The 16,472-nt window shown below is 34.2% G+C and overlaps 1 protein-coding gene across 2 annotated transcripts; it reads right to left on the bottom strand.

Annotated features, from left to right (window-relative positions):
* Window positions 1-7,043: 7,043 nt before the first annotated feature.
* Window positions 7,044-14,172, bottom strand: LOC111715716 (uncharacterized). Of its 2 annotated transcripts, none has more exons than XM_023491081.1 (12): window positions 13,214-14,172; window positions 12,616-12,675; window positions 12,360-12,476; window positions 11,947-11,996; window positions 11,757-11,818; window positions 11,147-11,175; window positions 10,823-10,900; window positions 8,751-8,827; window positions 8,438-8,507; window positions 7,376-7,474; window positions 7,213-7,280; window positions 7,044-7,152 (listed from the first exon to the last, which is right to left on the bottom strand). In XM_023491081.1, exons 2-12 carry the CDS (start codon window positions 12,664-12,666, stop codon window positions 7,104-7,106), a joined length of 750 nt encoding a protein of 249 aa, XP_023346849.1. In that variant the 5' UTR covers window positions 12,667-12,675; window positions 13,214-14,172; the 3' UTR covers window positions 7,044-7,103. The 2 variants fall into 2 exon arrangements, with proteins under 2 accessions (XP_023346849.1, XP_023346848.1); XM_023491080.1 differs by having other exon boundaries at window positions 12,616-12,980.
* Window positions 14,173-16,472: the final 2,300 nt, after the last annotated feature.

The raw sequence follows: 16,472 nt of genomic DNA on the forward strand, positions 1-16,472 counted from the left end.
TTGAGATTTAAAACATGAGTGGTGAATCAAATATGCGGGGGGCATCTAGAAGAAGGGCTACATCTGAGAGGGAGGGGTATATCCTGAGTAGTACTTTAAATTTGCTAGAAACTGCTTCAACAAATAGATTTTCTAATTTTAATCCTGATAGATGCGTGTCCACCGCACAAATTAATTTAACGGGGTTTATTGATGATACATTTTGTGATAAAAGGGGGACATGCTTGGAAGAGGGGGTTCTAATTCCACTGATATAAAACTGAGAGATGATTAAACCCATCATAAAATTTCAATATTTGAGTGGGGGGAGTTTGCATGCATTCTGCACAAACGAAAGATGTCATTGAAAAACAACATAGTGTGTTTTATGTGGAAATTGAGGAAAAGATCTCACATGTTTTAATAACTGTCTATGTATGTCAAGTAACCCTACCAGCTTAACAGTAGTAGGAGGAAACAGTGTCAGGTCAAATCATGGAACTTTCAGGTTAAATTTGGGACCTGGAGACAAAGGAGAGTTTAATGAAGTGATGTGTGCAGGAATGGATGATGTTACTGGAGGCTTTGGAATGTATGATTTATCCGAGATATGCAAAGAGTACAGGGAGCAAGTAAGAGCGGAAGGCAAGGATTTTATGCTTTCTCAGAGAGTTGGTGGTTTATATTTATGATTCAAGGTTAATATTTGATGGTCCTCACAAATCTTTCACAAAGGCTGATAATGGGATGAAGACAGACATGTCAAATGCTGTCTTTCTGATAAAGGAGAAGATATATGAATATATAGTGATGGAGAGTGATTCCCCATGTTTCTTGATTATGACCAATAGAAAGAAAGGGATCACGGTAAATCCATATCCAATTAATGAAGAAAAAATCCAGGAATGCAATATAGGAATCATTGGATGATCATGAGAAGCTGGTGGAATTGTTGGATAATTCAAATGTTTCTTGCAATATTGTTATCAGAGTTTAATGAAGAGACAGGACGGGTTTCAGATAAAACAATATTGTTATCAGGGTTGTATGAAAAGCAAGGACGGGTTTCAGATAAACCAATATTGTTATCAGGGTTGTATGAAAAGACAGGAAGGGTTTATAAAGTACCTGTTGTTGCTCCAAGGTCAGATCAGTTATTTTTTTCAACAAGTTCTTGGTGTACTTTTTTCATGGCCGTTTTTACTGCTTCTGGTTTCCGGCATTGGGACTGGTAGATTTTTAAGGCTTGTTTGAAATTGTTGTCTTGGCCATTGTGCTTCTTTTTCAATGCAGAAACAGGAGGTTTCATAAAGGGCAACTCAACATAAACCTTATTATCCTTAAGATCAACATACACTGACTTCTCTATGATTTCTTGTTCTCTTCTTTATTGCAGAGACATCATTTTACTACGGTCAGACAGCAAACACTTTCTGCACTGTGAGCAATCTTCACAGTGAAAATCATTAATGAAACCTTGGTCAGCTTCAAAGTATTCTTTTCTTTTGGAGGCAGGAACTTTAGCCTTGTACACTCCATGATCTACTAGGTGCACTTGCACATTATGATCACATTTGCATTCTTCCCAATCTTCATTAGGCTCAGACTCACATATTCCCATTTCTTGCATATCAATCTCACTTACAGCTGTAGGATACACATCAATGCCATCATCAATTAGTCTAGCCTTAGGTTTAGAATTCTTCAGGAACATTATTCCATACTCCCCATCAATAAGTTGAGGTTCCAAGCATCTGCTGAGCATTGGATATGGAGAATTTTTATATTGAGAGATCATCTGAGTGAAGTATACATGAACATGGTTGTAATTGTCCCCCAGTTTCTTATTTATCACAGAAAACACTTCATGAAGTCCACCATAGCAGTATCTTGAGCCAAATTTATCCATTATGGGACTCTTGTAGATACCTAATCCACAAGGTAGCTGGAATTGAAGTACTGGTTCAATTCCTGTATTCTTGATACCAATCAACAGTCCAGCAGCCTGACCACCTATGTATTTAGGAAGTATAACCGTACCTTTAGCAAGAAGTCCTGACTTCTTGACTTCCTTGTTTATTTGGCTTAAATCATAGTGAGGAAATGAAGCTGTCATCTGGCTTATACCTTGAGCAACAATCTCATGGTAGAATCCATCCTCTGTTGGTCCTATCTTTAGTGAATAGGAACCATATTTAGTCCAAATCTTTCCTCCTCCAACTACACCAATAGAAACAGATTCATCTGATACTGCTTTTAAGCTAATATCTTATGCCAATTATCCATCGATTAGGTGCTGATTTGCACCCCTATCGAAGAAGGCAAGTACATCTCTACCCCTCAAATTCAACAGTTGCATGACATAAACTGATTCATGATCTGACTCTGGAATAGTTTGGCTTTCAGAGACCTTGACATCTTCTCCTGAGTAGGTGTTGATGGCAGGAGTTTCGACACTTGGATCGTTTTGCTTGGTTACTGTCTTAGGCTTGCATTTACAATCTCTTGTTGTGCACTTAGAACATTTTTCGAGATGGGCCGCCATGTAGAGATGAGCAGCAAGTTTTATGGGTCCCTGAACCTTGTTTGGGTTAAAATTAACCAGATACTTCTTCAACATTCCAGTCAACGTCTTATCATCAGGTTTAGTGTGATCATTTCTTTTGCAGAAAAGAATATTTGATGCAGATTTTCCATTCTGATCAGCCCATGACTTGCATTCAATGCATAACAAATCAGAGGGTACCTTATTTTTACAACCTCCTTTACATCCTTCAAACAAACCCAGGCATGTGAAACAGTTCTGTCTCATGGCCAATTGTTTTCTGGCGGTTGGAGATTTAGCGAAGAACTCCTGACACTCCCCTAATTCATGGGTGTGGTTTTTCAGACAACATGGATACTTGAATTTCTTCTCTGAGTCTTGAGTTTTGTCTTGTTTTCCCTTTTGAGTTGGACTTTTCTTCTGGAAGTGGGCAGAAACTGAGTGTGACTCATCTTCAGAAGTACCTTGATATTCAATATCAACAGAATGAACAGTCTTTTTAATCCCAGGTGAAATAATTTTTTCGGGTTTAGAATTCCTAGGAATTTTGCTCAATGAGGCTGCAGTGTCATCCTTAGTAGATGAGTCATTTAATTCAAATCTCTTGAAAACAGTTGCTGCAAGTATAGAGAAGGACTTTGCCCCTCTAACTCTCCTATAATCTTCATTTTCAGACATGAGTTCCTGTCTGAACGCAAATTAGCCCTTTGCAGAACAAAACCTAGAAGTTTGGAGATAAACTCACTTGAGTAAATGTGAGCGTTCAGCTCTTCTGCAGGCATGTTTACAGTCTTGTTGAGCTCCTTAATTTTGATCAAAACAGAGTTCAACTTCCTGTAATAATTTGTAACAGTCACTGAAGAAATTGCATCATCAGGAATCGTTTCCTTTGCTAATTTCTTCAGGATATTATCGGTTATGACTTTAACGTCACCAAACCTTTCAATTAGCCATTTCCTCATTTCTGTATAATTCTCCTTCATTTCATGAAATTCCATTTGGACATTCTCATGAAGGTAATGTTCAAAGAGCAGTGTAGCTCTTTCTTTAGCTGAACCTTGCTCCTCAGTGTAAGCTTCAAACTTTTTTAAGAATTCAAAGATGTTGACTTCAGAGTTTTCACTAAATCTCTTTAGATCTTCATAGAATTTCTTATCTAGTGGCTTCTTACTACAGTCTAGCTCATGATGTTTTTCATGCATGCCTCTTGACCAAATCTTGGCTTCTTGGACGATATCCTCCATCTCATCCAGAAGATCATAATCAGGGGATCCAGATTTTCCAGATTCATATTTTTCTATTAGGTGAGAAACCTCTTTCCTTTCTGCATCTACTGCAGGAAGTAAACTTGTATGTATACTTTGTACAATAGCTTTAGTAAGGCTATCATCAACAGGTGGTTTCAACATCAGTTGAAGGTTCTTCCCAGCTCGCTTCAGTCTTTTCCCTAGTCTAGATTCTCCATCTTTAGATGTATCTACAGAGCTGTTAGGTGAAAAGCTTTCTTCTCCTCTACTATTCGAGTTCACTCCTCTCCCAGTAGGTTTATCAAAGCTCACTTGTGATCTCATTTCAACACTATTGTTGTTCAAAATATTTTGGAATTCAACTCTTGAAGGGTTTGGCAATATTGCACTGGATACCTGAACTGTTGGTTGCCTAACTACATTTTGGAATGCATTTTGATTATTTTGGGGTATTAAGCTAATATGAGGCTGAATTCCCATTCCATTTGCATCACATGTAATTGGCACTGCATTTGGGTTGTCGTATGATTCACAAGATCTGCCATAATAAAGTGAACCATGGTTATGGTTACTCATCACTGTGGTTGTGGAGAATGAAGCAACACCTTGAGTGTTTAACAATGTAGTTACACTTGGTGTTGGTATCCGGTATATTCCAGTTATAGCTTGATCCACATAGCTAGATCCTCTCATCTCAGAAGGTTGGGCCATTACCTCTTCACTTTCCACAGGTTCATCAACAAGAGGGTTANGGTAGTCGTTAACGATCGTTAACGAAGGGTAGTCGTTAACGATCGTTAACAAAACGACGAACTTTATAAAAACGATCGTTTTGAAAAACGATCGTTTTTTTAAACGATCGTTTTTTATAACGATCGTTTAAAAAACGACAGTTTTTAAAAAACGAACTTTTTAAAAAAACGATCGTTTTTAAAAACGATCGTTTCGTTTTTCGATTTTCCTCGACGTTTTCTTAACGAAACGATCGTTTTTTTCAAAAATCAAAACGTTACCAACCCTAGCAGTGCCCATTTCTAATTTCTTCACTTTCAAATTCAGATTTCTAATAAGTTGAGGGAATGAGCTTCTTGAATTAAGGTTCTGTTGGGATCCTCATCAGAGCTCAGCAAATCAGTAGTACTTGATTTTCTTCTGTCAGGGATATTTCCAACTGTACTGTTAGGTTGAAGAAGAGATTCCCTAAGAAGGAAAGGGATACCTTGCTTTTGTTTATCTGCATCTGCAAAGGACCTCAATCTCTTGGTTTGGTTCTCCAATTCTGAGGTCAACAGATAACTTTGTTCCAATTGGTCTAAATACTGACCATTCATACAAATTTCAGACACTTTTGACAGCTGAATGAATAATTCTGCGGACTGTTTTTCAAATTTGTCAATCCATTCAACATTTGACATGTAATCTGACCCATAATTTTCTATTTCCTCTCTGAGATGACCAATGAATTCATCTATGTCATTAGTGGACGGATTTCCAGGAAGGATGTGTCTATGCGCAGATATTCCTGTTAAGTGATGATTAACACCAGCTCCATAGGGAGTGTTGCTAATATTTAAATCAATGCTTTGGGCATCTCCAGTTTCAATATCAGATCTAGGGGATCTACTTCCAGAGAAACTTGATGGTGTCAGGGGTACTTCTGGTTGTAGTGGGTTTCTTCCTGGTACCAGGGAATGGTTGGGATTTGTAATCCATCTTTCCCTAAGTTTAGCTCCAGGATTTTTTCTAAATGTATTTAGTACTATGCCCTGAAGGTGGATACCAGACACATTACTGTTGAAATTATTTGTTTGGGATTCCTGACTCCCCTCTGCTCCAGGATTAAGAACAGAGGCTGCTGATGGGGTACTCGCATCCAGTGGTAATTCAACATTTGTTGGTGTAGCTTCAATGATGGTATCATTCAAGTTTTCAATTTCTTCAAGCTCAGATGTTTTTCTAGAGTTTCTTGTTTGTCTGCTCATTTTACTTGAAGATTTTCAACCAAAGACTAAATAATATCTAGCACACAGCCCATCCAGTAAACAACTTAAATTTTGCCATACCAGATTACTGCTTTATTTATTATTTTTTTTCATCTTATGGTTTTGTTCAGATACAGAGAGATTTTGCAAGGTTAACTTTGAATAGCTTAATATGAGGTTACTTATATAGTTAAGCCTGTCCTCTTAGATAATAGTAACTGTGCTAAAAAAGCATTGAAAGCAATGTTTCGCGAGTGTTTTAGTACCTTACTTGGACCTCGCTAAGTATCCAAGTTAGTTTTAGCTATTCAAAGACCTTCCAATTCTCTCTCTCTCTTTATCCTAGTTTTTTTCTACCTAGCCATCTTTCTCCCTTCCCCTTGAATCAACACTTGGGTCTTCTCTCTTTATTCTTGATCCCATAATAGAGTTGCTAAAAATACAGGGGGTTAATTTTATGAACACACATATTTTTAGGAATGTATAAAATTAAACATGAAGAACAAGATTTAGATTGGACTTTTTTCAATTCTTTGTGAAGAAAATAAATAAAAACCTTTCAGTGCAGGTATCAGGTTACAGATACTTTAGTGGAAATAATCACTACATTTTGTATTCTGTAATTATTTGATTTGAAAATCAATCATGATTTGCTTTAGGGAAAGTTGACATATTAATAATTCAATGGAAAAAGCTTTGATATAAATATTGCTTCCTGAGGCTTTCTCTCTCCTCCTCTTTATACAGGAACATGAAAAATATAGATATAGTTAGAAAAGCATAATTTTATGCAGAACAATGCCCATATTCTATTTCAACTTTTTACTGTGGCTTTATCTGTAAGCACATCTTCTCTTGGTACAGTATAAAACAAAACTAAAAAAAAGTTTGTGGATTTCATAATATTTGTTTGCACATTTTGAAATTTTACAAAAGTAGAAAATCTTTTAAGCACAAGTTTTTAAAATTTTGATCATTCATAAACCTTCCCTGGGATCACATGAGGTCCCACACAAAATTTGGGCCTGATGGGTTAAGCTGTTTGACGTTTATTGGACACAAACAGACAAGCCAAATTTACAAATAGACAAAAAGCATTTAGTTTAAAACATTTTTTTGGATCTCACTTCAGTTTTTAATAGTTTTTTCTTTAAACAATTTTTGTATTTTTTTCAAGATTATCACTGAATGAATCACCTCAATCTTGGATTAGCACAATTACTTGCTTCATTCTTAATCAAAAACTTTTTTTTGAAATATAAACTTAACAAGCTTTACAAGCATAATTATTTTTATTATTATTTTAACATAATAACATAGTGTTATGTTAGTGAGTTTGTGTTCAGATTTTTAATCAAATAGCATATTGATGTAGCTTGACTTGAAACCTCCCAAAAGGCTGAAAAAAAGAATCATATTATTAGAATATCTGGTATCTATAACAACATTCCTTCCTTACCTTTCCTTCACTTCTTTTATTGTAACTCCATTTTGAAACATGTAACAATAACCACTCCACACCCAACCCTAGGAGCATATTCATGAACCTAAATTTAATGGGGGAAGTCTTGCAATAAGACATTTATCCTTGATTTCATGAAATGCCAAATTAAGACAACCACCTTACACTTGGTCTCTTTCTCACAGAGCTGTTGACACTCATCTTCATTTGATACTGTTGTAACATACCAATTGCTACCAGGCTGCAGGTCAACATTCATCTAGAATAAGTCACTAGAGTCTAAACTAAAGAATGCGCGAGATTTCAATTTTAATTTGCCGAAATCAATGGGTTAAATACTTATGTATAGCTAGCTAAAAATTGCAATTTAAATTAAGTCAGAAGGGGTCAGGGGCGGATTTTAAGCTGCAACTTAACATGAAAGCTGTAACTTTTTGTTCTTTAGTTTTAGACACAGAGCTGAAAACGCTTGTATCAGATACCCCAATGTCTTAATCTCTATGTCCATTGCTGACACTTATAATTTTTAGCTTAATCTCAATTTTGGATTTCCTGGCTGGATTGCAACCAATGGAGTTCTTGCATTGATTGTGTGCGCAAAATTAAAAACTTTTTGGCTTTTGATTGGTTGTTCAAATTCTACAATCAACACTAATTGATTGAATTTTATACATTTTCCAGGATAGAAGCTAAAGATTAATTAATCTGTTTATTGTATCAAGAAAAGTGTATACATTTCCATTAATCAGATAGGTGTTTGTAGAAACCTGAACAGAAAGTGGAGAAATTAAGAAATTTTCGTGCACAATCAGTGAGAGAAAGATGAAAAGAAGATTAATCAAGAGTTTTTGTTCTGTTTCTTAAAATTTTTACTATTTTTAAACTTTAATAATTAGATAATGAGGAATGGGGGGAATTTCAGACCATTTAATTTTTACTAATGTTGAACATCAGAGTCCAAATTTAAAGAATTATACCGTGTTGCTGAACCACCAAAAAGTAAAAACCGATTCTAATTAAGTGCCAGCTCAAATTTGGAAAGTGTAACAAACCAAAATGAACCAAGAATTTTGTTATTAAAAAGGAAAGTTATTTCCTCAGATTTCTTTGACACTATGTTAACAACGTACATTTTGCTTGACCCACCCTTTATAATAATTAAAAACATAAAACATACTTCTTATGATTAGAACTAATAATTATTTTTTACTTTGTTACTTACATGCATTGGATTTCCAATTATACTATTCAAAGAGCATTTATACCCTACTTCACACTCAACTGATGGGTAACTAAATAAAGTATTTAACACTAGGATATCTTATATTAATGAAGTTGAATTAATATCTCTTCAATTTTAATGGGAAAACTTAAATGATGTTAAGTGGTGTACGGTAGTATTTTCAACAATCCTTATACACAATGTAATATGTAGATACTGTGTAAGACAAAACTGTAAGCAAGGTGTATAGAATCTAAATAGAATGTAAATATGTTTCTAAACCATATCATTAAATACTACTGCATTCTTGTACCTGCATGAAGTACTATTGATGGTCAGTAGTCCTCTAGTCCCTGTTGTAACACCAACAAATGGGTTTTCCAGATTTTTCTGTAAGCTTATCACTGAATTCAGCTGTAAGACTTATTTTACTTTTCAACACAAATTGAATCTTGTGAAATTATTTAACAGAGGTCAAAAGTTAAGTGTCTTAGTGATGCCTTAAAGGGACTGAAAAGGAAAAATGAAAGGGGGTAAAGGCTGAAAGCTTATCACTTTAGCTCTTGATCGAGACCCATGAAAGTTTTATCTTATGTTCCTGTCTCTATAAATTGATATAAAACTGTGTTAAAATTATACAAAAATCCATATATGTAAAATTTTGAAAATCAGAACTATCACCAATGGCAGAGCAGTATACTGGTCATGTGTCTCTGCCTGTCTCACATGACCACTTTACTGCACTGCCATTGGTGGAATTTCTGGTCAAGTAATATGGACGTATAAATAATATTATGAATGAAATCTATTAAAAATAAAAATAACAAATATAAAAGTAAACCTAATTTACAGTTAGCTTTCTCTGGGATATCATCGTTTTCAGATTGGTTGCTTATTGTTCGCGAAAAATGAAAGGGGGTATAGGCTTAATGCGATAAAAAAGCGCTTTTGATCGCCAATAATCTTACTTCTATCTGTTGCGTCTATAAAGAGAAAATTGTAAAAGACGTCTCATACCGAATAACATGGCGTCCATACAAATTGAGAAAATTGCAACATACGATTTACACCGTAAAAAAATCAATTTAATTTCAAACAAATCATTCAGATATTACAACCTATAGTCATCGATTATCTTTCGCCACATTTATATATAGTTGATTTTTCATAATATGTTTTAATTGTTATGATCTGAGAGTTACTTATAAAAACGTTTATTCTTGTTTCGAGGATTTTTGGTAATGAAGACGACATTTTCATATTTTCCAGGAATGTTGGAAAACAAGTTGTAAGCTAAGTTTTATTTTAAAAAACAAAATCAAAACTAGTATGAAATATTAAATAAAGACAAATGTGGCGAAAAATAATCGATGACCATAGGTTGTAATATCTGAATGATTTGTTTGATATTAATTTGATTTTTTTACGGTCTAAGTCGTATGTTCCAACTTCCTCAATTTGTATGGGCGCTACGCTCTTCGGTATGAGACGTCTTTATCAATTTTCTCCTTATAGACGCAACAGATAGAAGTAAGATTAGTAGCGATCAAAAGCGCTTTTTTATCGCATTAAGCCTATACCCCCTTTCATTTTTCGCGAACACTCCCTTTAAACCTACTACTTTTACACAAAATTGTATATATATTAATTTTCGTATAAATTTGACAAAGTTGTATATCAATTTCTCGAGACAGGAACATCAGATATGACTTTCATGGGTCGCCATCGAGAGCTAAGGTGATTAGCTTTCAGCCTATACCCCCTTTCATTTTTCCTTTATACAGTCCCTTTAATCTTAGACTTAGGTAACCTTAGTTGTGCCTGAAATGAAAAACTTTATCTGATTTAACAAAGTAAATCTAATTTTTAAAGTATTTCCACTGAATATCAAGCTCAGTTGCTGAAGCTTGAGATACACAGATCAGCTCTCTTGTTTCAATTTTTTTTTTAAATGATAGTTTCATTATTATAAGGACGACAAAAAAAAACTAAAACAAAGCGATCATTTTTTAAAATGATCGTTTTTTAAAAAGTTTGTTTTTTAAAACAGTCGTTTTGGAAACAATGGTATTTATAAAGCTCACTGTTTTGTTAACGATCCTTAACAACAACCTTTTGTTAACGATTTTTAACAAAGAGAGGAATAGAGAGGAAACCGCCTTGAAGGGCATCAGTACTAATCATTGAGCAGTTTTAAAGAAAATATTAAGAAATTTTTAGCTCCCCAACAACTTTTTACCTTCATATAAGATGACATTTGATAAAGTTGCATGTAATTTTTTCAAAAAATGATCGTTTTTTCAAAACGTACAGCATCCTAAATTAATATTCAAAATGATTAAAAAAATTATAATTAGCACCATATTCATAAATTCAGAATGTTTCCTGACAACATTTCCTTCCTTCCAGGAATGGATATGGATGAGTTGTTGGGCAGATGTCACTAAGTTCTTTGTCACCTTCCTGTTAAAGTACTAGGGGATATTTATTTATCTAAATGGTTTTTATCTAAGCATGACATTGAAGGATGTGTATTCATCCAAATTTGATGCTTTGTTTTTTATAGGAAAAATTCACTACAAAAGTAAAATAAAGATATAAAATATGTCTTAATAGCTAAATCATTTCTTCCTTAACTTATAATGTTCAGTGAGCCACACTGTGTATGATGTTCAACAAAAATTATCAACAATTTATAGACATATTTACCTTTATTAGGACTCGATGTTTCACTTTCACTTTAAGACAAGTGAAAATAATGTATCTTTAAATAAATCTCAATAAGGGAGATTATCACTTGGGAATGTGTTACCATCAAAGACAGGTGTCCATTAATAAAGTGTTCTAGCAAAATTGAAACCTGGTTAAAGGTTTAGTGGCAAGAACAGCCACCTGGCAAATTGACAACTGCCATCTGGCAACTCATTCATATAAAAAAATGGCCCTATGTTAATTGTCACTAGGAACTAAGTACCTTACATGTATATTTTACAGTGTTCCACTGAATGTCGTTAACGATAAAGATAGAATGAAAATAGTTTGAAGAAACTCTTCTGCATATTAACAACTTCAACCCAGCTCATGATGAATTTAATTTTTTAGACCATAGAGGAAAAACTGTCATATTCAATATATTTTCTAGGAAGGTTAGATCTTATAATTGTTTCCTCCTATTTTTACATCTTGATTCCTCAAAACAATATTTGCATAGGAATTTGACAGAGAGCAAGTTTAATCTTTAAAATGAATGATTAATTTCTTTTCTCAAAGAATAAATATAAATCTTGTTTTAACCAATGTCCGAGTTAATTATTTTCTCCTGGAGATGGTGAACTTGGTGTCAGATTATCAGCATAGGCCATCTCACATAGTCCATCCTCCCTATAATCTCAGAATTACTTGGAACTAAATCATCATAAATTACTGGAATTTAGAATCCATTTTTCTAAACAGGAATATTTTTCTTAAAAACACAGATACATAAGAAATTGGTAGCATGGCAAACTTACCTGTAAAGGAAAGAATTGTACAGTGATCCCAGGCGAAGAGAAGATGCACACTGAAATTCAGATTTATAATCAAACTTTCATAGCTTTGAAAAAAGGGTGGGAACCCAATGTCGTTGGTATATTGGATTCTAGCTTAAAGGAATAACACTAAGCTTTAAAAGTTAGAGTACCTTTAGGTGAATGGTAAAATATGAAGAAAGTCAACATTTTTGCAAAGTGACAACTTAGACAGGTCAAAAACCACTCCCAGGGATGAGTTTAACTTGTATTTGCAAAAATTATTGTTTTCCTTACAGCATGTTTTTAACACCCACTTTTAATGTGAATGATATATGCTTTAAATTGGGACTTAGAGGCATTCAATAAATCAAAGCAACATCATGTAATGGAATATAGATCATAGGCAAAGTTACCTCAACTGGAGACCTGAATCTTTGTGTACCGACAACACTTCTGGTTTTCCAGAACTCCTGGCTGACTTCTCTTGGTCCAAAAGTGTAGGATCTTTTCTTTTCCATCTCCCCCCAGCACTTTTTCATTTAAAGTTATTGTTGTAATAACATTTTTATCTTGCATTTTAATATGAGTTAATGGTAGTTTTAAGTTGATTAGCTTTAGTAACCTTGGTATTGGAGCAATCTTTTGGCAATTAATGTAAAATAACTTTTCCTGAGAAATAAGAAGGAGAAACAGAATACTTCTTTTTTCTAGCAGTAACATTCTGTTTGTCTGATAACAAGTTGGGGATTTTTTTTGTAAGTGTCTTTTTAAATTAAATCGTTACACATGGAATGCAAATGGTGCACTGCAACCTGGAAATTAAAGAGGCCAAGGTATAATTATTTACCTATTACCTTATACCCAGTATATTTGTTTTTAAATTTTATCATATTGTGGAGGAGCTAGAAAGTTGTCTTCCATTTGCGATCCTTAAAAAACCAAACCCAATTTTTATATAGTTTGTTTATCTAAATGTTGTAAATTAGATTTCAATATGCCTTTAGTCCTGTTATTTCTCTTGTCATTCTTCGTTGCTACAATATTTTATTTTCGTTTAAAAGGAAATAAGATTTTAAGCATGGAATAGGGTTAAAAATCTAAACCATTTACAATAAAATTAACAAAATTTACAGAAAAAAAGCTATCAATATTTAACTAATTTAAGTATGAATTAACTTTTTGGGGATAAAATCTTGCTATTAAAGATACAATTTTTCCAACTACATAACAAAATCATAACACTTATAAATCCCTGATATACACATACCTACGCTAATTATGCTTTAAGACCCAAGATGGCCTTGAGAATACTTGGCAGTGCAAAATTCCCTCCTATATTTGATACATCCCTATTTCCCTCCCTGTAATGAAGAGATTACTAGTCATTATTTATGAAATTATTATATATTATGAAATTGCTTTGGGCTTAAGGAAATTGTGGGCCTAATTTTGAATTGAATGAAAAAATGAAAATTGTTGTTCTTAACTGGTAAAGTAAACAACCAGGCATTGTTGGGATCATTCAGTTTGAAAATGAAGAAATAGATGGAACATGAATGCTAATTCTGATTCATGGTTGTTAAAATACAAATATTTATAAGGTACTTAGGACTGTATCTTGATGAATTAAGTGTGTACCTTCATTAAAGTTCTAATTAGGACTGTATCTTGATGAAGTAAATGCCTACTTGAAAGTTCTAATTAGGACAGTAACTTGATGAAGTGTGTACCTTCATTAAAGTTCTAATTAGGACTGTAACTTGATATAGTGTATGCCTACCGAAAGGTACTAATTAGGACTGTAACTAGATATTGTGTGTACCTCGTTGAAAGTTCTAATTAGGACTGTAACTTGATATAGTGTATGCCTACTGGAAGGTACTAATTAGGACTGTAACTAGATAGTGTATGCCTACTTGAAGGTACTAATTAGGACTGTAACTTGATGAAGTGTATGCCTACTTGAAAGTACTAATTAGGACTGTAACTTAATGAAGCATATACCTACCTGAAAGTACTAATTAGGACTGTAACTTAATGAAGCATATACCTACCTGAAAGTACTAATTAGGACTGTAACTTAATGAAGCATATACCTACCTGAAAGTACTAATTAGGACTGTAACTTAATGAAGCATATACCTACCTGAAAGTACTAATTAGGACTGTAACTTAATGAAGCATATACCTACCTGAAAGTACTAATTAGGACTGTAACTTAATGAAGCATATACCTCCCTGAAATTACTAATTAGGACTGTAACTTGATGAAGCATATACCTACCTGAAAGTAATAATTAGGACTGTAACTTAATGAAGCATATACCTACTTGAAAGTACTAATTAGGAATGTAACTTAATGAAGCATATACCTACCTGAAAGTAATAATTAGGACTGTAACTTGATTAAGCATATACCTACTTAATTGAAAGTACTAATTAGGACTGTATCTTGATGAAGCATATGTCTACTTGAATTAGGACTGTATCTTGATGAAGCATATGTCTACTTGAATTAGGACTGTAACTTGATGAAGTGAGTACCTACTTGAAAGTACTAATTAGGACTGTATCTTGATGAAGCTTATACCTACTTGAATTAGGACTGTAACTTAATGAAGCATATACCTACTTGAAAGTACTAATTAGGACTGTAACTTGATGAAGCATATACCTACTTGAAAGTACTAATTAGGGCTGTATCTTGATGAAGCTTATACCTACTTGAATTAGAGCTGTAACTTAATGAAGCATATACCTACTTGAAAGTACTAATCAGGACAGTAACTTAATGAAGCATATACCTACTTGAAAGTACTAATTAGGACTGTAACTTGATGAAGCATATACCTACTTGAAAGTACTAATTAGGACCGTATCTTGATGAAGCATATGTCTACTTGAATTAGGACTGTATCTTGATAAAGCATATGTCTACTTGAATTAGGACTGTAACTTGATGAAGTGAGAACCTACTTGAAAGTCCTAATTATGACTGGAAGCCAAGGTGGAAACCTCGTTGCAAGGTTTATAAAAAATAAATTTCATTAAAAGTTGGACAGCCATAAGTTTAATTGTTTATGACAACATTTGCACAACAATTTAACTCAAGCGAAATGACCTCGTTCTCTAACTGTAAAATAATATTGTTATAAAATTCGTGGGAGGTTTTTAACTTAAATTTTCAAACGAATTGATAAATGTAAAACTCTAATATTCTTTCTAAATTTCTAAATTTTAAAATAATTTCACTTTATACTAATTTTTACTCAAAAATATTGACGCAGCACTTCCAAACCGCAAAGTTTCCTTTTTCAATTAATAAAAACAAATTCAAATCATAGAAAATTAGAGTACATTTCAAAGTGAGACCTCCATCTGGAAAATTGCATAAGTTCTATATTCTAGAATTTACACAACCTCACCTGGAAGCCTCCCTCTTGAAAAGCTCCCATTTTCATTTCTAAATCTGAAAAATTAGAGTTTATATAAGCACTTGTTTAAAAGTCAATATAAGTCAAAAGTCGTCGTGAAAGTGAGCCTTCCAGTTCCAGGCCTTACCAGGCCCGATGAAAACTCGGTGCAGCGCTCTACTCGTCTACCGCTCCCTCGCCGGGCCCTCGATTCATTCGGGCTCACTTGTACCAGGCCTGTATCACGTCTGTTCTAAAAGTTTAAACAGTTTTAAATGGACTATTCCTGACAATTTGGATGGATCGTCCAAATTGCTGTACTCGAAGGAATTAGGATGGTTTAGCCAGCCTCAGAGGTTCCTAGTGTACCTAGTTGGGGTTCCTAGTTTACCTAGTTGGGGTTCCTAGTGTACCTAGTTGGGGTTCCTAGTGTATCTAGTTGGGGTTCCTAGTTTACCTAGTTGGGGTTCCTTGTGTACCTAATTGGGGTTCCTAGTTTACTTAGTTAGGGTTCCTAGTTTACCTAGTTGGGGTTCCTAGTTTACCTTGTTGGGGTTCCAAGTGTACCAAGTTGGGGTTCCTAGTCTACCTAGTTGGGGTTCCTAGTTTACCTAGTTGGGGTTCCTAGTCCACCTAGTTGGGTTCCCTGGTTTACCTAGTTGGGGTTCCTAGTGTACCTAGTTGGGGTTCCTAGTGTACCTAGTTGGGGTTCCTAGTTTACCTAGTTGGGGTTCCTAGTCCACCTAGTTGGGGTTCCTTACCTAGTTGGGGTTCCTAGTGTACCTAGTTGGGGTTCCTAGTGTACCTAGTTGGGTCCATATAATTCCCAAAATAGGTGATTTTCTCGATCCCAAAAAAATTGTTTGCCCCCAACTTTAAAAAAAATGCCCCCAATTGTAAAAAAATGCCCCCAATTAAAAAACATTTTCAAATTCCACTAACACATTTGCACCCATTTGCCCCCAATTATAAAAAATACCTTCAATTAAAAAACATTTTCAAATTCCACTAACACATTTGCCCCCAATTGCCCCAAATTGGGAAAAAAATTGCCCCCAATTGTAAAAAATGCTCCTAATTAAAAAAACATTTTTATATTCCACTAACACATTT

The sequence above is a fragment of the Eurytemora carolleeae genome, unplaced genomic scaffold, assembly GCF_000591075.1.
Source record: "Eurytemora carolleeae unplaced genomic scaffold, Eaff_2.0 scaffold1853, whole genome shotgun sequence".
Taxonomy (NCBI): Eukaryota; Metazoa; Arthropoda; class Copepoda; order Calanoida; family Temoridae; genus Eurytemora; species Eurytemora carolleeae.